This window comes from Aedes albopictus, chromosome 3, assembly GCF_035046485.1.
Source record: "Aedes albopictus strain Foshan chromosome 3, AalbF5, whole genome shotgun sequence".
In the NCBI taxonomy this organism is placed as follows: domain Eukaryota; kingdom Metazoa; phylum Arthropoda; class Insecta; order Diptera; family Culicidae; genus Aedes; species Aedes albopictus.
In genome coordinates, this window is record NC_085138.1 from 117,837,100 (window position 1) to 117,859,625 (window position 22,526).

At 39.6% G+C, this 22,526-nt stretch overlaps 1 protein-coding gene across 1 annotated transcript in view; it reads left to right on the forward strand.

Annotated features, from left to right (window-relative positions):
- The window catches only part of LOC109433396 (ras-like protein family member 10B), a 93,479-nt gene that overhangs the window by 64,904 nt on the left and 6,049 nt on the right, over positions 1 to 22,526 (forward strand). The window contains 1 exon segment of the mRNA XM_062860873.1: positions 10,274 to 11,179. Within this exon segment, the coding sequence (XP_062716857.1) occupies positions 10,691 to 11,179 (489 nt within the window). The 5' untranslated portion in view covers positions 10,274 to 10,690.

Genomic DNA, 22,526 nt, shown 5'->3' on the forward strand with positions numbered 1-22,526 from the left:
CTGATCTCCACTGATACACACCAGGTTTCACTGGCGTATAGCAGCACACCCAACAAACATTTTAGCTGTATAAGAGTTGAACAAACAACTCTTAAGCAAAGTTCAGCTTAAGAAACTGTTATTAAGCCATCTCTGTTCCTTGGGCATATTTCACGTTCGAGTTGAAAATTTGGATTTTGGTGCGTCGACTAGTGTGGTTGTTTTTCCATACAATTCGTAAACTCGCAAAAGCGGCCCTCGCCTTCTTGATGCGTGCACCTATGTCGATCTTGGGGCCACCATCGACCGCAATTTAGCTACCAAGATATTGGAAGCTTTTAACATTCTCCACTGATTAGCCAGCTGTCGTAAAGCTGGAAGAGTTGAGAGTGTTTACATCCAACGATTTGGTCTTGTTGACGTTGATGGTAAGACCTACCGCTAAGGAGCGATTGGCAACATCATCGAGCTTGCTCTGCATATCAGAGCACCGTTGAGCTGGGAGAGCAACGTTATCAGCCAATTCGATGTCATTCAGGTGCTCCACGGTAATAAGCTGCTGCTACAACCCACGATTTGGTTCATGATCAATCGCACCTACCAGGATCTTGTCGATTATATCATTATCTCAATTCAGCAACGACCCGGATGGGATCGGACGAGGCATCGTCGTGCAATACTCTGCTCGAAAATTCCTTGTACCGTACTTCAATGAGGTCGATGATTTTTCTCAGAGACACACTTACGCCTGAGGGCTCCGCATGTTTTCGTGGTTGAGATGGTCGAAAGCTTTTTTGTATTCAATTAACACCATGTAGAGAAACTTTTGCAATCCTGCTTGCTGCCGTCGGAGAGTTGCTCATGTCCGGTCCGGTTAAGGACCATTTGACAGATGACTTTGAGAACGATGCACAGCAACATGATACCTACCAATCATTGCATACAGCCAGGTCATCCTTTTTGGTATGTTTACTAAGACGCCTTGCATCCAGTCGGCCAGAAATGTCGCGGTTTCCCATATGTTGCGAAATATTTGATGCAGTAGTTGTGCATATATCACGAGGTCAGCTTTGAGCATCTCGGTTAGTATGCGTTTGACCCCGGGGCCCAGTTCGATTTCAAGCTGCGGATGTCTGTTTCTATCTTCTTCAATGATGGAGCTTCGGTGTTGACACGGGTAATGCGTCGAACCCTTGACGGATCATGCTGAGGTGTTGGTGGCGTGGCTGACACTTGGAAAAGGTTTCCAAAGTGCTCTAACTAGCGTTTCAGCTGATCAGCTTGGTCGGTCAATAGTTGTCCAGAATTGTCTTTCACGGGCATCGTAGCATTGAGCTTAGTCCCACTAAGAAGACGTGTGACATCGTACAGATGACGGATGTTGCCGGTGTTTGCGGCTTTCTCGCCTTCGTCGGCTAGGGAATCAGCCCACGCTCTTCTGTCCCGTTTACATGAGCGTTTCACTTCTTTCTCGATAGCCGATTTGCGCTGACGGGCTACGATTTGGCTCCTCGTGTTTTCACTCGCTTTATCGCGGCTTTGGCGTTCCTTCGCTCCTCTATCTTCCTCCAGGTATCATCCGTGATCTACTGCTTTCCTTGGGTGCGTAGCTCACCCAAATTATTCTCAGCGGTGGCGATGAAGGCGTTCTAGATGGCGCTCCATTGATCCTCTACGCTCCCTCCTTCCGGAATATCCGCAGCACGGTTTTCCAGCTCCTCGACGAAGTACCTTTTCACCGCAGCATCTTCCAGTCGGCATGTGTTGAATCAGCGCCCGATTTTCTCCTCCTGTCGATGGATCCTAGCAATGCGCAGCCGGATCTCGCTGATTAGGAGATGGTGGTTGGACGCACTTTGCACTGGTTGATTTATAAAAAGCGATCCCCCAATCACCATGTCAATGTTGTCACAAAACTCTGCAAACAACTCTCGTTCATCCCTTCGAGGCCATGGCATCATAGTCCGTGTTGTCGGAACCAAACATATCGTTTACCCTTACCGTAATTCCGTTCGAAGCACCATTCAGCACACAGCACAACACAAAATGGAATTGCGATTTAGACGGGTGGAAACTGAGCACTGCAAACGTTCGTTTTTTTTTTTTCGAGATAGCTTTGTCTTGGTATTGAGTCTTGGAAAGCTTGGAGTGGGAAAAAGGTTCAATAGTTGTTCCAAGAAAGTGCTGAAATTGAATTGTTCCGTCTTGTGAATGGGAAAGTCTTGGTATTGTAATTTAGAAACAGCTTGTCTTTGTGGAATAAGTCAAGTATTTGCATCTCAAGTTAACAGGTCCTACGTTGGTTCAGAGCACATTCAACGGTGATGAAATCACCTTTCCATGAATTGGAATTAAACTTGAAGAAGTCAACGTGGAATAGATGCAAATCACCAAAAGAAAGAAGATTGAAAACATGAATTCTAAGATCTAAAAAGGTCAAAACGAATGAAAATTCCTAATTTTTGTTACAAAGCTTCCTATTTTTATTTTAGAATTCTTCAAAAACAATGGCTACCCAATAATCAAGGTTTCCATTAAATTATGAATGCGCAATGATTGACTTTTCGTTATTATTCAATTTTCTAGAGTGAAATCACCCACGACGTTTTAATGAACCATCAGACATCGATTTAATTGAACGCGCTTCCCGGAATATTCTTTCCACACAATTAAAATCGTGACTGTTTTTCCAAACGGGCTCCATCGATTTCGTTCCGTCAAATGCACACTTGCTCCATCATCCATTGAGTTCCACTTTCAAACAATGAAAAAGAAAGTAATCCAGACCATTTTCGCCAGTAAGCCCATAATTCTTCGGCTGCTGTGAATCGCTTCGTTGCTCGGATCGGAGGAATCCATTTTCATAGCCATTAAACGAATACGTCGCCTCCTCTTGCGAGGAGCCGAGCAGAACAGCGCAGCGTCAGGCAACTCCATCAATCGCTTCCACAATGAAAATCCCGGCGATTTTTTTTCCTTCTTTTATGACACCACTTTGATCAGGGGAAAAATGTCCCCTATCATCACCGATTCCGACTTATGTGGGGGCTGATGGTGTAAAATATGGTTATCGATATCTCAGGATCCAGAAATACTGGAAAAGTGTTAGCTATAAAAACAGAAAACAACCAATCATAAATGTTAAAGATTATTTTGAATGTAGTTCATTATTTTCCTTATAATCATCATATGACACATTCTACCGTGATGTTACAACGTGTTGACGCCATTTCTTTCAGATTTTCCACTATAACTTGTAAATTCGACCGTAAACCCTCAAATATTGTTGCATATTCAGACTCCTTGTAAAATTTCCAATAAGTATGATCTGTTGAACAGTTAGTTTTCATCGGAAAAGTGTGTTTAAAATGGGAATGAGTCGTCACGCTACTACGTTGTAACGTCACACTACTACATCCCATTTTTAACATACTTTTCCAATGAAAACTAACTGTTCAACAGATTAAACTTATAGGAAGTTTAACAAGGAGTCTGAATATGCAAAAATATTTGAGGGTTTATGGTTGAATTTACGAGTTATAGTGAAAAATATGACCAGAACGGGATCAAAACGTTGCAACGTCACGGTAGAATGTGTCATATACTTCTCAAAATAAAGCCCAAAATTTACAAATTATTTATTCAAAACAAAAGGCCATTCCTCACCGTTTTTCCAACCAACAACAGGCATCCTATTTTGAATTCATTGGATCATCTTTCGTTCGTTTTTTTTTTGTCGGGTCGTTATCTCCAGCGAAGGCGGCGAAGACTTTGAACAACAGGGGAAGCTTTATTAAAGGATAACGAGCGGGGACGATAAATTACAACCTCCATTGATGACGGCCAGACAGACAGACAGATGGGTGAGGAAGGATGGTCCTCACAGCCAGAGCCCCATTCTGCGCAATCATATCCGTGTTAAAATAAACATATTTTTATCGCACTGAAATATGTCTGAAACAAGCAGTATTTGGGGGTTGTGTTATTTTGGGGTTGGAGGTTGGGATCTTTTCGTTTGTCCTGACAATGTTTGTTTTAGTGATTTGTGTCTTTTTCTGGTGATGGGAGCGTCAACAGAAAACGATAGTGCTGAAACAACATACACAATCGTTCAAGAGAGAGCGCAATAATTGATTGAGGCTTTCCTCAATTGCCAAAAGCTAAGGAAAAATTTGCAGTAAATGCTGAGAAATCAATTTATATAGGGTATTGGTCAGTGCTATCATGGTAAAATCAGAGCTGATTACTCAAGGTTTCTAAAATTCACCACCCCCAAGGAAATGACTTCACTATCGCACTTAATTAAGAATAAGTTGAGGGAAAACTCCTTCATTAAATGTTCATTCTTATTAGAGTTCCTTTTATGAGTTTAGCAAAAAATCTGCCTAATGTTTCTAGAGAAATCTTCAGGGTTATCTCCCACGATACTACTAGAAAGTCATTTGCGGATTTTTTTCAGGATTTATCAAAAAAATTCTGAAATGTTTACAAAGAAAAGACTCTCTCTGGATTTCTTAGAATGATTTAAGCAGGAATTCATCTAAACATTCCCCTTAGTATTCCTTCAGAATGCATCCCTGTTCATGAATTTCTTTGAATGTTCCTCCAGAGATTATTTCAGAACTTCCCCCGGGAATTTTCGCTGGCACTTTTTTATGAGTTTCTCAAGCAATTAATTTAAAAAAAAAACATCTTGAAACTGGTGGGTTTCCTAAGAAATTCCTTTCAAAAATTCTACTGCGATTGATACATAAAATTGCTTCAAAAAATGCCTTATGCTAAAATACGTAAGTAAGGTATTTGTTTTTTTTTTGCAAGAAATTTTTCTACGCGATTTCTTTGAAAGATATTCTATGATTTTTTCCAAGAACGTCTCCCAAACGTTTTTCCAAACAATGCAATTGCAGGAGAATTTTTCGCATAAATATTCAAAGATTTTTATCAATTCAGATTTTTCGAAAACTTTTCTGATAGGTTATTGCTTAAATTTCTCCAGAGGTTACTCCAGGTGTTACTCCATGTACATATTCAGGAATTTACTCGGATATTTATTTGAAAATTTCTCTAGAATTTCTAAAGAGATTCTTCTGGAAGTTTCTACAGTGGTTCCTCCAGCTTTTTAATTTTTGTATAAGATTTTTCACCGAAATTTTTTATAAGATACAGATTATTGAAAAAATGAAACAGATTTTTCAAAAAAAAAAAAAAGAATCTGGCATCCCTGTCTCCAATATTTAACCTTTCAGGACGCGTGCCATCAATCAACCTAAACTGCATCGCACTCGCGCTGTATACGACAAGCGAGGTTTTTTTTGTAGTGTTGTACTTTTTACAACAGCGCGCGTGTTGACGGGTTAATTCCTTCAGGTTTTCCTCCAGGTATTACTTAAGAGATACATCTGTAGGATTTTTTCACGAATTTCTCAAAGATCCTCACAACAATCCCTGCAGAAATTATTCCAGAATCAATTTGTTAGCATTTTCACTCTTTTTAAGAATAGAGAGGAACCAGCCAAGGGCTGAAAGTCTCTTTAATAAAGACAAATCAATCAATCAAATCTTTTTAAGAAATTTTTCTGTAGAGGATTTCCCAGGTATTATCAGGGTTGCCACATGTACAGGTTAATTTGTATTTTACAGATATTACGGATATTTTTCGATACAGAATCTGTATATGCAGAACTACAGATTTAAAAAAAAAACTTCGAAATTATACAGATTTCACATATATTTTTACAGATTTTCTGAAAAACAATACAGATTTTTAAGTCAAATTCAAAACATAATTTTAAAAAATCGCTCTTAACAAGACATTTTGCGTGGTAATCCAAGTAAGAGTTGCAATTACTCGGTATTTCTTCGTCTCTTTTTTTGATTTTTTGCCTCTTTCTTTAAACATTTTGATACAGATTAAAAATACAGATTTTTTGATTCAAAATACAGATATACAGAAAAAAATTACAGATTTAAATGTGAGAAGCCTGGATATTATATCAAAGATTTTATCAAACTTTTTTCTTTTATCTCTTCAATGGTTTTCTTTAAAATAGATCCAGGATATTCCTTCAGAAATTGCATAAGTTTTTTTTCTGGAGAATTTATTAAGAGGCATGTCCAGAAGTTCTTCTAAGAATTTTATGAGATTTGTCCTAGGGAATTGCGGGAATTGATTTTTTTAAATTTATTTTTATTTGTGAATTTTAACGTAGGCTAATTCTTCACAGTGCGGGCATTGATCAAGAGATTGCTTTAGAAATGTTTGTCCAGGAAATCCTCAAAAAAAATCTAAGAGTTTATTTTTGAAAATTCCAAAAGGATCTGCAAGAGTTTTTGTAAGGTTTTCTTGAAACAATCATCCTGGGATTTTTTAGAAATTCTTTCAGATAATCCTTGATAAATTCTTCGGTTATGTTTGTGCAATTTCTGAAATATCTCTGGAAGATTATCTGTACAATTTCTGCAGGGATTTCTAAAGCCATCCCAGGAGATATTTCTAATGGAACTGCAACAGCAATTTCTACTAAAAATTCTTGTTGGAATTTTTGCAGGAGTCACTGTAGAAATTTTTCAAAAATTCTAGAAAACCCCCTGCGAAGAATTTTTTAAGCAATCCCAAAATTCTACAGAAACCCTTTTTGGAATTATTTCTGAAAAACTCAATGGAAGAACATTTAAAGGAATCTTCTGCAGAAATTGCGAGAGAATTCTCTAAAATGATGATGAAATTTCTGGTGATAAGCATGTCTTCTCAAAGGAATTTTATAAGCAATCCCAGCAGGAATTTCTACAAGAAAGCCTTAGGGAATTTTCATTAGATTTTCTGTAGAAATCTTAGGAAGCACTATTGACTGAATCTTTGGAATTATATCAGAAGAAATACCATGAAAATTCGAGAGAAAGCCTTTGTAGGAATCCTTTAAATATTTGAGGGAGTAACTTTTCTAGAAACTATTGGTGGAATTCCTAGAAAAAATCCTTAGACTTTTGCAAGCAAATTCCTGGAGTTTTTTTTATTCTCGAATTTTAACTACATCGATTTATTCGCATCCTAGAAAAATCCTTAAATAAAAATATCTTGGAGGATTTTTTGAAAGTATTCCTAAAGAAATTTGTGGACGAATTTCTGAAAAAAATCTTGCAAGAATACCTGGAGGAACGCATAGATAAACGTCTGAAAAGTTCCTTGAAAAGTATTGAGTCATTTCTAAAAAAATCCGAAGCAATTCTTTAGAAATATTTTTGCAAAAAATGTCTTTAAATAAACGGGGGGAATTTTTGGAGCTAACCATAGAGGAAGTGTCGGATAAATTTTTGGGGCAATACTTGGAGGAAATCCAGAAAGAATCTCTGTGTGAACTCCTGCATGAATTTCTGGAGGAATTCCTGACTGAACCACTGAAAGTAGTAATGCAACAATCTCTGGAAAAAAAAATCCTGCAGCATGCACCGATTCAAGGATTCACCCAGACCTTGAGGAAATTTTAGGACGCAATAATGTGAGAATTTTCAATGGAATCCCTAAATCAATTGCTGCTGAAATCTCCAGTGGACTGAAGAAATACCTGAACGATTTTCTGAAGGAATCTGGAATCTGGAAATATTTCTGATGAAACAAAAAAAATATTCAGGAACCTTTGAAAGAATGTCTAAAGAAAAAATTGCGATGATTTTTTTAAACTAATCTGAAAAAGAATTCCTGATGGAGTTCCTAAAAGGATTCCTGGAGATTTTTTTATTGAAAAAATCATCAGAGAATATCTGAAGGAAGTCCTGAATAAATTTTAGAAAGAATCTCTGGAAGAACACCTGAAAAATAAAATCGCCGGAGGAGTTTCTGGAACAAGCGTGAACATATTTTAAGACTGAATTCCTGAAGTAATTTCTGGATAAATTCATGGCATAATTATGAACAAAAATCCATGGAAGCTTTCCTTGGACAACTTTATGAAGGAATCTCACAAGGAATTTATAAAGGAATTTACAGCGATTTCTAAAAAAATCCCTGGAAGAATTTCTAAAGGATCTTTGTAACAATTTTAGAAGGAGTTTGTGGAAAATTTTCTAGAGAAATCCTTGGGAAAAAATCTGGAAGATTCTTCGATTTTCTTAAAGAATCGTTGAAAGCATTTCTGAAGGAATGTGTGGATGATTTTCGGAAGTAATTATTGTACGGATTCATGAAAAACTATGGAGGAATCTTTAAAGAAACCTTATGAAACTTCCGAAGAAAATTCTGAGGCGATCCAGGGAATATGTTCAAAAGAACTTTCAAACGAAATCCATGGAAGGCTTTTCAAAAGAAACTTGTGGAGGATTTTCGTGGAGCTCAGGAAATGTTATTTAAAAAAAGTACTCAGGATAATTTATACGGTGATTTTTTTAAATCTTTGGAGAACTTTCTGGAGGAAACTAAGAATTTTCCTGAAGAATGGAAGCATTCTTGAAGATTTCTCAGTTAAATCTCCGCAGATTTTTTTGTAAGAAGTATGTGGAAGATTTTCTGAAGGAACTTCTGGAAGGATTTCTGAAGAAGTATTAGGAATATTTTTGGATGAATTTATGAGGAACTAAGGACATTTCTGGAAAAATAAAATCCATTATGCAAGGTATTTTTATGCTTTTTTAATGGATGCACCTTTTTGCTGATCAAAAAAAAAGGAAGAGTTATTCATGACCAATATTTACAAAAGAAAATTTTTAATAATGGCAGTAGCTATGGCGACGGTGATCAGTGGGTGCTTATACGGTAGGGCAAAGGAAGCTTTCAAAGGCATTTCAAGAGATCGCAATGGGGTTTCAGCAGGGTACCAAGTGACCTCAAGGGCGTTGCAGTGTTTTCAGGGGGTTTCAAGATATCTGAGGTGCGCTTGAGGGGGTTCATCAGCGTTTCATGGGGGTCTCAGGTGGGTCCCAGGGGGCTCAAGAGTACATCATGGGGTCTCAGGGGGTTTCAGGGAAGTTCCAGAGGATCTCAGGGCGTTTTAAAGGGTTTCAGGTGGTTTCAAGAGGTCTTAAGGAAATTTAAAGGGAATCTCAGGGCATTTAATGGGGTACCGGATTTCAAAGGCGTTTAAAGGGGCCTCGGGGGGTCTCAGGGGGTCTCAGAGGGCCTCATGTTATTTCGGGTGTTTGCAGGGGGTCTCGGGGTGGTTCAGAAAGTCTCAGGGAAGTTTAAACTTAGGGGTGGTTCAGGGGATCTTAGGGTCATTACAAGAGCAATTGGGGCGTTTTAGAAAGAGGGGGGGGGGTGGTCAGGGGATTTTCGAGGGTCCCAAGGAGCTTCAGGCGCAGTCCTGGAGATCTCAGAAGATCTCAGGAAAGACATTGTTGGGTTTCTCATTAATGTTTAGACTACTGTTATAATTTAAGAATCCACTGAATCATCATTTCCCAGCGAAATTTCACACTAATCAAACTTATTTTTTTTTACCTGTTGTGCATCCGACGCCCCTGTCATGAGCTCAACCGAACTTGTGTATGCCAGCCGCTGCGAAGTCGTGTGCGAAATTCGACTGTGATGATAATGAATTTCAGCCGAGTCTTAATGGGTGCAAATGTCGCAATAAGAAAATTAGGCAGCACGTTTATCACATACTGACTCGAAAGTGTTACAAACATTAGAAAGTTTAAAAATCTTGATAGACACATTTAGCCGTTGCTCATGCGGAAAGCGATTTTATTTTACTTCATAAACAAGTTTACGGATTTTGTTCGTGCTGTGCGGAGTTTGAGAAAAAATAGCGTCTTTCAGGGGTTTTCAGGGGTTCAAGGGAGTACTTGGAGAACGCTACTTAACATACTATTCAACCTTGTTGGTAAATATCAAGTAAATATTGTTGAAATAAAATGACAGATTTGTTGGTGCCGTACTACCATGTGCAGCTCAGTTGTCCCATGTTTTACGGGAATTCCAAATAACATGAGACAACTATGTCGCACAAGGTAGCGCAGTCCTACGTCAATTTTATGTGTTGTTTTAATTCAACTCATTTGCAACATTAAGGATTCATTCGCAGAACAGTTTATTTCGAATAATTATTCCATCAGCGGCCCAGTTTTGCTCAAGTGCTCAGCTCTACAGCCCCCAAGTATTTACTTGTTGCTCGGTGCAGACATCAAAGAACAATAAAACGCCTCGAGTGCAAAATTAATTGCCACTATATCTACACAGCGAACTACGTCGTCGGCTCCAATGCAACTCTCCTCCATCCGCGAGTTCCTTATAATATAAAAGAAAAATATCCCAAGAAGGTGATTGAGTTGTTTCCTTGTTTCTCTTTTTTCCCACCCCTAGCATGCAGCACGGCCGACATCATCGGAACGGGCACCCTCGTCGTAAAGGACATCTCCGCCAATAATGGTGCTGGAGGACAACAAAATATTCGAAGTGGATTAGAGTTAACTAGAGTAGAAGTTAAATGGTAGTTTCGAAAGTTAGTTCTGAAGTAGTTATAAAATCAATCGAGAGAGAAGTGTCTCGGTAAAGTGAAGTGAAGTGAAGAGCCCCTTATCGATTCGAAGTGAATCCAGCAAAGTTGAAGGTGTTTTATCTGGCTTTAGTAAGCTGGGGGTCCTCAGCCAATCGAGAAGTGCCACCCTCAAAACAACCAAACTTAACCGAAAGCCGGCGGTCAGCCTCAATCACGACGCCTAGCAAGGAGAAAAGTGCGAAAAAGTGTTTGCCATTAACCTAATCAAGTTTGTCGTTAAAATGTGGAATCGTCTCTCGCCGACCAATTCCAATAAACTGATGCTCGAACATGGTAATCATAGCAATAGTAGATGCAATAATATCAATACCATCACCACCTCCAGCCATCCCAGTAGGACCGGTGCTGCGATCGCTGGCGCCCTCTGTGCCGTCGTTAGTCCCTCCATCATCGCCACAACCACCACCAATAAAACCAATAACTCCAATAATAAAAATAATAACAACAACAGTAGTAGCAATTTTAATTCCAAAACCACCACCACCACTACCACCACCAATAATACCACCACTAGTACCACCTCTACCACCAGTAGTAGCAATAATAAGCCCAACAAAATTTTATCGATCGATATGGAAATCCGTATACAAAATAAGTGTATTTCAGCATAGCGGATCACTCTGGAGGGACCGGAACCCCCCTGGATGCAAGGCCCCCTCAAGGTGGCATTTCTGGGGGCCTCCGGCGTTGGTCGCACTAGTATACTGCAGGTGAGTCACAGCTTTCGTTGGGATACCACACCGGTATGAGCGGGTCGTACGGGGGTCGCGTTGTGCCAGGTGATCGGTCCAGTTGGGAAGGATATTAAATATTCATCGGAATCGAAGGCCTGTATTATTTATGGAATACATCGACAGGATTAAAATTTTAAACGGAATGATTCATTGGACATGTATTCCAAATCAAAGTTTAAAGACCATGAACTTGCTCAGCCAGTTGTATTATGTTACAAATGAATAATACCAATTCCATCTTCGTTAACGTCAGAATCAACTAAAAGAACCTGAACTGAAGCCAATTATTCCGGAAAATGAACATAATGATTTTGGTTTTCTTCACTGTATGGCATTAGACGACTGGTTTGGGAAAAGTTGCTGTTACGTATTCTGTAGGATGGAGTTTACAGAATCAACTTGTGTGTGTCGTGAAATCATTGACTCAGTCTTATCTTCAGGAGATATTTGACATATGAAAAAGGTAAACCACGGTAGGTATTTCATTTTTTAAACGTTGTAAAGTTCACACTATGAATTAATATGGATCCAGCATTTCAACACAGTTTTCTATAATAATTCTGTCAAAGCGTTATAGGACGCGGATCCATTTTGGCAGGCGGATCTCTTTTGGTCAGTTTTTCGCTATAACTATGTCAGTATTCTCCGTGCAGTTGAAACCACTACTAGCGAAGTTGGATTTTTCTCCAAATCCGTGCATTGGACCTAACTTCGGAAGTGGTGCGCTGTATAGCAAACCTGGTCCGCTATACAGCGCGCCACTTCCGAAGTTAGGTCCGAGGCATGGATTTGAAAAAAAAATCCAACTTTGCTAGTCGAAAACTCCGGTTTTCAACTAAATTGAGAATATGTTGACTCCAGTGGCGCGTTCTCTTCCATTTGAGAAATTTGTACCATTACCACGAACCTATTTGCCATCCACCGAGGAAAAAAGAAAGGAACAAAGGAAGCTGGGCTGAATCAACTCCTTGTAAGAGCGGGTTAAGAACAACAGAATAACGCAGTTGTACAAGAAATTTACAGTAACATATCAAATGATACGAAGTTCCATAATCGGATTCACAGCTATCACATACAAATGAATCAGCCTGCCGAATATTTGTTCAGCATGTTGTAATGCTGCTTTGACATATTTGTTTGATACGTCGCAACCCTCGATATTAGGCTGCGGTTAATTTTGGAAAAGTTGTTTATACCTGGAATTCGTAAGCTCTTTTGGATTCAAAGGACATAAAAAGAGAAACCTCTGAGTTTGAGCCAAAAATATTGAAATTTAGATGTGGCGCAATCGCATCAAAGTTGAATTTTCGAGTGATAAGGTGTTTTCATTTCAGGTGCCATAGCTTTTTCAATTTTCAACAGATTTTCAATATTTGTTTATGAATTTCTCAAAAAATAAATTCAATTAAACATGTAGAACATAAAATTTTACCAAGGTCACGCAAAATATGAGTTTTTAAAGACTTTATTTATTTACTTTTATTCTTTTTACAAAAAAAATAAAAATAAATTTAAGGCTTAATAACTTTTTAACCACTTGACGAATTTCAAATATTTTGGCATGCTTTTGTGGATATTTTTGTTGCCTAAAAATGTTGTGAATAAACTGTAGCTAAAAAGAAAACGGTTTCAACATGAATAAATATCGAAAAACGTTCTAAAACACGTATCTTACAGGAAAAATGAGAGTTTTGTCAAAATTTCAATTGTTTTCATGCTTAATTTCGGTCTTTAAGTGAAAAAAATATTCTATATAATTATATGGAAGCCTTAAACTTAATTTTTTGGAGTGCTCTTTAAACAACATTTTCGTGTTCTAAATGCAAGCATTTTTTTTTTAAATCCTCCACTGTGTTCCGTTTTTCGCATTTTTTTAAAGTCCTGTCACTGTGTTTTTCATCAAAATTTTTAAAGAAATTCTTTCAGAAGTATTGTAAGAATCTTGCGTAGGAGTTTTTCTTTGGGACATTACCCAAATACTTTTAAAAATTTCTTAAGAAATTCATCTAGGAGCTTGTCCAGGGATTTACCAGGAAATCCTCCAAATTATCCTTAAAATTTTCCAAATTAATCCTGGAATTGCTCAAGAGATAATAACTTCAGAAATTTCTTCCGAAATTTCTGTACACGATTCCTCGAACAAAATTTTAAAATTTTTTTCAAGGATTTTTTAAAGGTATCTGGAAGTTTTCAAGAGAAATTCCTACAGGGATTCCTTAAACAATTCCACTGTGCAACATTCTTGAGGTCATGAAAAGTATATTCAATTTCGACCTCGGTTTTTGAAAGTACCTTTAAAAACTTGCAAAACAATGTAAAGAATCCGTGGAGAAATTGCTGATGTTATCTCTAGAGTCTAAATGGAGTGCCACCTAAAAATCTGGGGTAATACATGAAGGAATATATGAAAGAAATCCTGGAACATTCTTTGTATGAACTCCTGTTGAAATCTCTGAAGGAATTTCTGTCTGAATCACTGAAATTAATAGTTCAAGAATCTCTGGAGGAATTCTTGCATGACTTTTTGGATCCCTTAAACAATTTCTGGGTTCTTTTTTTTCCTCCCCTGTTGGGGAAATAAGCCACTGCGTCCAATAGGCTGAACTTTTGTGGCATGTCCCGTTTTGATATTCGCATCTAGCCAGCTAATTACCATGTGTCAAGTAATCAGCTACTACCACGACGCGTCGTCTCCCAGTCAGGTGCAATGGAATTGATAAACTCCAAGACCTTCCCAGGTTTTGCAGACCAGATCTCACTGGGTTGCAAGCAACCACTATTTAGAAATCTTTGCCTGCGCGTGTATAAAGCACCACAACTGCAAAGCAGATGTTCCGAGGTTTCACGTTCCGTATTACAGAAACGACAGATATCACTCTGAATATGGCCAATATTTTTCAAGTGATACCTACTCGGGCAGTGTCCAGTTACTAGGCCAGTGTATGTACATAGAGCTCTCTTGTTGAGCTCTAAGAGCTTTTTGGTTTTATAAGCATTTGGTGTTATAAATCGTTTTGACTGATTGCAATTTTTGACGTCCATCCAATTGGATATCACCCTCTGCTCAGCCCAGCGTTTCAGATCCATTTTAATTGTACAGTTTGATATACCACAGAATGGTTCTGGGCCAGCAAACTGTAAATTGGAACCACTTTTAGCAAGCTCGTCTGCCATTTCATTTCCTTCAATGCCACAGTGACTTGGAACCCAGTATAAGTTTACTGAATTCCCTTGGCACAGCCTGCGCAGTGAAAGAATGCATTCCCAGACAAGCTTTGAAGTACATTTGTAAGCGCAGAATGCTTTTAGTGCAGCTTGACTATCTGAGAAAATACATATATTTGCATATGGGTAATTCTCGCTGAGACCGGCCCACTATTTACACTTTGACTTCAAAAATGTTTAAGGTGCCGATTTTCTGAAAGCCCTCGCCTAAAATGTAAAAAAAATACATTTGGTTACTCAAATTTATGGAGCCCCCGTTAGTTAGAGCCACAACAATTTTTGCAGACCCCTCGATTTTGGTCAAATGGTGGCTCACTTAAACCGTTATGATTCGAAAGTTTCTCCCAAAACCACCTCAAAACGAATTGTTGTTGAAAAGAGGAAAGATAGAGCTACTATTTACAATAATAAAAAGTTGGGTCGGCCATATTGATTTTGGCCGCCATCTTGGATTTTTATACCAAAACATTGTTTTCACCATGAGGGCAACCACCGATTTTCAAAATTTTTGCATCAATTGAAAGCTGAGACATCTATACATAACATATCAAAAAATTAGAGATGTCTTTTTTTCCTATTAAAAGTTATCTGTAGTTTTGTAAATTAAGCCACGTTTTCCCCATACATTTCCATGCGCACCGGCAACGACATGCAACAGCATCCGAGTTTACGCCTGCATGTATACACAAAGGCGCGTGCCGCAAAATTTGGCCAAATCGGAGGTTCGTTTCCGTTTTTGACTGTTTCTCAATGATGCGGGCATTGTTTTTATAACTTTTTTTAGTGTTTTAAGCTTAAACCTTCAGCTTTCCATTACTGGGTTCAGAATTTTAATTCGTGTTCGTAAACACTGCGAAATAACGCTGCATTTATGTAAACGGTCGGCATCGGGCCCAGTGCGCAAAAGTGGCATAATTTACGAAACGACAGATAACTTTTGAAAGAAGAAAAAGACATCTCTAATTTTTTGATATGCTTTGTATAAATGTCCCAGCTTTCAATTGATGCAAAAATTTTGAAAATCGGTGGTTGCCCTCATGGTGAAAACAATGTTTTGGTGTAAAAATCCAAGATGGCGGCCAAAATCAATATGGCCGACCCAACTTTTTATTATTGTAAATAGTAGCTCTATCTTTCCTCTTTTCAACAACAATTCGTTTTGAGGTGGTTGTTGGAGAAACTTTCGAGAAATAACGGTTTAAACGAGCCACCATTTGCCCAAAATCGAGGGGTCTGCAAAAATTGCTGTGGCTCTAACTAACGGGGGGTCCATCAATTTGAGTAACCAAATGCATTTTTCTTACTTTTTAGGCGAGGGCTTTCAGAAAATCGGCACCTTAAACATTTTTGAAGAGAAGGTGTAAATAGTGGGCCGGTCTCAGCGAGAATTACCCATATCTGTATTTTCTCTCAAGGCAGATATTTGCGCATTTCAAAATAGCAAGAATCTCTGCTTGAAACACCGTAGGACAGGGGTTCTCAAACTTTTTCAGATTGCGACCGACTTTGGATTTTTATAGAGTTTGGCGACCCACCAGCACATATTTTCATAAAATACTAAAATTTGGAAACATTTTATCACTTTCATAGGTTTTAACAAACTTACGTTACGTAGCACTCAATCTTAAGACAAAATATTGTTTTTTAACTTATACTGCTCCCTTTGAAGTTTGAAAAAGTCTAAGTAAGATTAAGATGCCCAAATATTCATCTTCAATAAACTCTTAGTCTAAATAATGTTGAGAGAAGTTTCCTAATTTTTTATAATAATGTTCAACCAGTTTGAGTCCATGCAACAGGTTTTAGGTATTCTTTTACACATTCAAGAAATAAAAAAAACATACAATTTGGACGAAGTTTTTGAAGATATAGTGACAATTTTAAATCCTCTTGAAATTTTTAGTCATATCCTTCATACATACTTTTTTATTTACATTTCCATTGAAATAACTTTTCAGTTGGTCTGACTTTCGTAAAACTTCAGGTTATCGCCATTCATTGATTGATTAATTTGTCTTTATTAAAGAGACTTTCAGCCCTTTGCTAATGGCTGGTTTGTCTCTACATCGCCATTCAGTAGAATTTCTCCGAAGTTTAGCTTTACTGAGGTTCGGTCAAGGTAAGGTTTCGTGTCGAAGTTTTGCAAATTTTAACTGTTGTTGGTGCATCTATTTTTTTTTTGAATATGCTGCTGCACTTCAATCTTACTGAAAATGCGCAAGCAATGATCATTCTTTTGTCCAGAACACAAGAAAATAAAATTTTACCCTAATCTTAAATTTTCTGATTGAAAATTCATACATTCAAAATTGATTTTCGAACGCAGACAATCGCTTCAATATTCAATATACTCCAGAGTAACACTTTTAATACAAAAATTTTAATAGAACTTATTAGAAACCAAATTTCTAGATAAAAACTCTGCCGATTCTTCAAGGGAGAATTTGTAAATTAGAAAATGGCTAGCAATATCATTTGACATAAGTTTTTCAAGACATTTATTGCAATATTGCCCAAGCCTTCGCGACCCACCAATAATCAGTCCGCGACCCATAGTTTGAGAAACGCTGCCGTAGGATAGTGTCCCATCGCCACTGAAATTTGTATTTCAGGGCCGTAGATTCCTGCTCCCGTTTTTATTTTGACTTTTGAGCCATCTGTATAGAATTTGATTGACCCTTGACGAACAGTGGGACCCCCGACTTTCCAATTTCTGGGTTCACTCGTGTGCCTGAATTCCTGAAAAAAATCTCTAGTGGACTACCTGAAGATCCACTGCAAGAATTAAAAAAAAAACCTGAAAGAATTTCTATAGAAATCCCTGTAGAATTTTTAAAAGGAATTTCTGGTAACAGCTACGATGGTTTTTTAAACAAAATGCAAGAATTTCTATAGTTATTTCTAGTGGAGTTCAAATGGTACCTATAGAAATTTACCTAAAACAATTCTTGGGGAATTCATAAGAAAATATGGGAAGGAATTTCTTTTCAAATTTCCTAATGAATTTCTGGAAGAATTTCTAAATAAAATTGTCATAGGATTTACTGTAAAAAGCTTTGGTAGATTCTAAGGCTGAATTGTTGGAGTAATTTCTCCAGGATTCCATAGATTTTGAATAATAAAAATATTTATTTTTGGAAAAAAAAAATCATAGAAAATTTCAACGGATCTTTGGACAAATTAATGAAGGAATCTTATTAAGAATTTTTAAAGGCATATCCAAGGAAATTTCTTAAAGACTCGCTGAAAGCTTTTCTGAAGGAATACGTTAAGATTTCCTGAAAAAAATAAATCTCGTACGGATTCCTGAAAAAATCTATGGAGGTTTTTGCTAGGAAACCCATTGAAGCCTTTCTAGGGGAAGTTTTGAAGAAATTTCTGGAGGATCCTTTAACGAAGAAGATTTTCAAATATACAAAAGAAATTCGCCTCTGATTTTCCGAAAGAAATTCATCGAGGGTTTTTAAAAGGAATCCATGGAGTAATATTGGAAGAAATCCAGGGAAGGTTTAAAAAGTTCCTAATTAACAATTTTCCAAAGGGATCAATGTAAGAATTCATATAGGAAGAAATCTGCAAACACATTTGTGGCAGAATTACTTAAAAATTCTCAGAAAGATTTTCTGAAAGAATTACTACAGGAATTCCTGAAAAAATATCTTGATGACTTTTTGATGAATGTATTCCTTAAAATATCATGAGAAAGTAAAAAAGAAACCCTGGAGAAAATATCCGAATGAATTTTTGAAATATTTCTTTTTTCTCGACAACAAACGTTGGAACGAATCCCAGCCCGGCCACACTGAAAATACACGAAAAAAAACCTCTAGCTCGTCGAAATGTCGAGATGCTCATTTGGTTCATTCATTCATTTATTTAGTTAACATGAAATTCATGATAATACTGAATCAACAATTTGCCGCCATAATACTCGATTTGCAGCAGCAGCTCTCCAACGTCGGTCACGCCCAACCCTCGCCAGATCACGCTCCACCTGGTCTGCCCAGCGTGCTCTCTGCGCTCCACGCCTTCTTGTACCAAACGGATGGTTAGCAAATACCAACTTTGCAGGGTTGTTGTCCGGCATTCTTGCAACATGCCCTGCCCATCTTATCCTTCCGGCTTTGGCCACCTTCTGGATGCTGGGTTCGCCGTAAAGTGCAGCGAGCTCGTGGTTCATCCTTCTCTGCCACACACCGTTCTCTCGCACGCCGCCGAAGATCGTCCTAAGCACCCGTCGCTCGAAAACTCCGAGTGCTTGCAGGTTCTCCTCGAGCATCGTCCATGTCTCGTGTCCGTAGAGAACCACCGGTCTTATTAACGTCTTGTACATGGTACATTTGGTGCGGGGGTGAATCTTTTTTGACCGCTGTTTCTTCTGGAGCCCATAGTAGGCACGACTTCCACTGATGATGCGCCTTCGTATTTCACGGCTCACGTTATTGTCTGGGAAACGTGATATTCTCGGCCTTTGCAGTCTTAAAGAGCAGCGAGAAACGATACTCTCTCTACATCCGACGGTTTCGGTAATATATTTTACATTTTTCAAGGATTCTAAAATTTTGAAAAATTAATTTGCAGTTCATGATTTCTGACTCACCCTATTGCTTACAGAGGTTACGTTCTCTTGTACATGTATAGTCTCGTTCTCTACATCGGATAGTCCAGGTACATGGTTTTCGAGATGGCGCCCGTTGCGGCTGTGGACATTATAACATCTTAAATATTGTTTTGTCTGGTTTTAGTTATTTCCTACTTACTGCATGTGTCGCGAAATTTTTGCGAGCTACTGTATCGTGGGAGGCTTTTTGCTATAAAAATCTAGCTTTTTGGCTCGCGTTCTATGCTATAATCGCACGTTATTGTCAGCCGTTAGCAAGGAACCGACGAAAGAAAAGAAAAGGATGAATTCTTCTACCACCTCGAAAGTATCCCCGTCTATCGTAACATTGCTGCCAAGGCTTGTCCTGTCTCGCTCAGTCCCACCTACCAGCATGTACTTTGTCTTAGCCACATTAACCACCAGTCCGACCTTTGCTGCTTCACGTTTCAGGCGGGTGTACTGTTCTGCCACCGTTCCAAATGTTCTAGCAATAATATCCATGTCATCCGCAAAACAGACAAATTGGCTGGATTTCGTGAAGATCGTACCCCGGCTGTTGAGCCCGACTCGTCGCATAACACCTTCCAGGGCGATGTTGAATAGTAGGCAGGAAAGTCCATCACCTTGTCGTAGTCCCCGTCGAGATTCAAATGCACTGGATAGTTCATCCGAAATCCTTACGCTGTTCTGCACACCGTCCATCGTTGCTCTTATCAGTCTAGTCAGCTTCCCGGGAAAGCTGTTCTCGTCCATAATTTTCCATAGCTCTGTGCGGTCGATACTGTCGTATGTCGCTTTGAAGTCGATGAACAGGTGATGCGTTGGGACCTGGTATTCACGGCATTTCTGGAGGATTTGCCGTACGGTGAAGATCTGGTCCGTTGTCGACCGGCCGTCGATGAAACCGGCTTGGTAACTTCCCAGGAACTCATTTACTTTAGGTGAAAGACTACGGAAGATGATCTGGGATAGCACTTTGTAGGCGGCATTCAAAATGGTGATCGCTCGAAAGTTCTCACACATTAACTTGTCGCCTTTCTTGTGGATGGGACAGATTATCCCTTCCTCCCACTCCTCCGGTAGCTGTTCGGTTTCCCAGATTTTGGCTACTAACTGATGCAGACAGGTGGCCAACTTTTCCGGGCCCATCTTGATGAGTTCAGCTGCGATACCATCCTTACCAGCTGCTTTGTTGGTTTTGAGCTGGTGAATGGCATCCTTAGCTTTCCTCAGCGTGGGAGTTGGTTCGTTCCCGTCCTCTGCTGCATCAACATAGTCATTTCCTCCGCTGCCTTGGTCCTCCGTGCCTACATTCTCTTCGCCATTCAGGTGCTCGTCGAAGTGCTGCTTCCACCTTTCGATCACCTCACGTTTGCCCGTCAAGAGGCTCCCGTCCTTTTCCCTGCAGATTTCAGCTTGCGGCACGTAGCCTTTGCTGGATGTGTTGAGCTTCTGATAGAACTTGCGTGTTTCTTGTGAACGGCACTGCAGTTCCCTTTTTTCGCACTCCGCTTCTTCCATGCGGCGATTTTTCTCCCGGAAGAGACGGGTGTGTTGCTTCCGCTTCTGTCTGTATCGCTCCACATTCTGTTGGGTTCCATGCTGCAGCATTACCGCCCGCGCTGCATCCTTCTCCTCCAGAATCGCTCTGCACTCCTCGTCGAACCAATCGTTTCGTCGACTCCGTTCTACGTACCCGATAATGCTCTCGGCTTGATGGCTGCTTTGACTGTACTCCAGCAGTCCTCTAGAGGGGCCACATCGAGCACACCCTTGTCCAGCAACGCTGCCTCGAGATTCTGCGCGTATGCGGTGGTGACATCTGGTTGCTTCAGTCGCTCTAGATCGTACCGGGGCGGCCGCCGGTACTGTACATTGTTAATAACGGAGAGTTTTGGGCGCAGTTCAACCATCACCAGGTAGTGATCAGAGTCAATACTAGCACCACGATAGGTCCAGACGTCGATAATGTCGGAGAAGTGCTGTCCATCAATCAGATCGTGGTCGATTTGCGATTCCGTTTGTTGTGGTACTCTGTAACGATACGGGATGCTGTGCTGGAAGAAGGTGCTACGAATGGTCATGTTCTTAGAGACGGCGAAATCGGTGAGGCGTAGGCCGTTTTCGTTACTCTGCTGGTGGGCGCTGAACTTACCAATCGTCGGTCTGAATTCCTCCTCTTGGCCTACCTGAGCGTTCAAATCACCTATGATGATCTTGACGTCGTGGTTTGGGCAGCGATCGTACTCGCGTTCGAGCTGCGCGTAAAATGCGTCTTTGTCATCATCACTGCTTCCGGAGTGAGGGCTGTGCACGTTTATTATGCTAATGTTGAAGAATCGGCCCTTGATCTTCAACCTGCACATTCTTTCGTCGATCGGCCACCAACCGATCACGCGCCTCTGCGTGTCGCCCATCACTATAAAAGCTGTTCCCAGCTCACGTGTGTTGCCGCAACTCTGGTAGATGGTATGATTACCTCTAAACGTTCGCACCATAGATCCTCCAACACACCTCCTGCAGCGCTACGACTCCGAACTCGCGGTCCTTCAGTATCAGTATATTGGCGAGTATGCGGGTGCTCCCGATGAAGTTGAGAGATCTGCAGTACCACGTACCGAGCTTCTAATCGCAAGTCCCTTTTCGTCGCCAACCACATTGGTTGTCATTTTCAATTTGACATTGAATTATGACATCCAGGTGCTTTTTAGTTGGCTGACAGCTCAACTAACGGAGCCCCACCTAAAAAGCCACCCAACTAATAAGCCCCCAACCAGGGGGTCATGACTGTAATACAATAACAAAGTTACCCAAACTGTTGCTCAAACAGCATCGAATTAGTCAAGAAATCATATAACCCACGCTTGTTGTGCCATTTCATTGCAGAAATGGAGAATTGATCATCTCACCATACAAAATTTAGCTCACTTTTGTGGAGCGGACCTGGTGTGATGGTTAGAACACTTGACCATCACGCCGAGGACCTGGGATCGAATCCCACTCCCGACAAACTCGCAAAATGTGAGTTCTTCCTTCGGAAGGGAAGTAAAGCGTGGGTCCCGACTAGGTGATGCGAATAGAAACGGTTTTATTTTTCAAGCTAACTTACTCACACCTACACACTCCCGGCGCACAGCTTGTAAACACGCACGAGCGTTCAATTTTCTTGCAACCACCTCTCTCAGCGCGGTTGTCAAACACGCCGTCGCGACGCTGTTCGGAAATGGTAAACATGATCAATCCACCAACATTCCGATTTTGTTCTCGTGTTCAAAAGTTTATTATTTTCCATTCGCGATGGAAATTCTGATGGATAGTTGTTACAAAATTAGCTAAAATAGGCTCAAAACAATGTTTATCCTTCTCCTCGCTTTCCAACGGCTTGACAGCGGCAAATAGAGATATCGTGACAACAGTTTTGATTATATCAGCAGCACCTAGATAACAAACTCTTCAATCAATCACACAGGTTCAATAAGGTTTAACATAACCTCT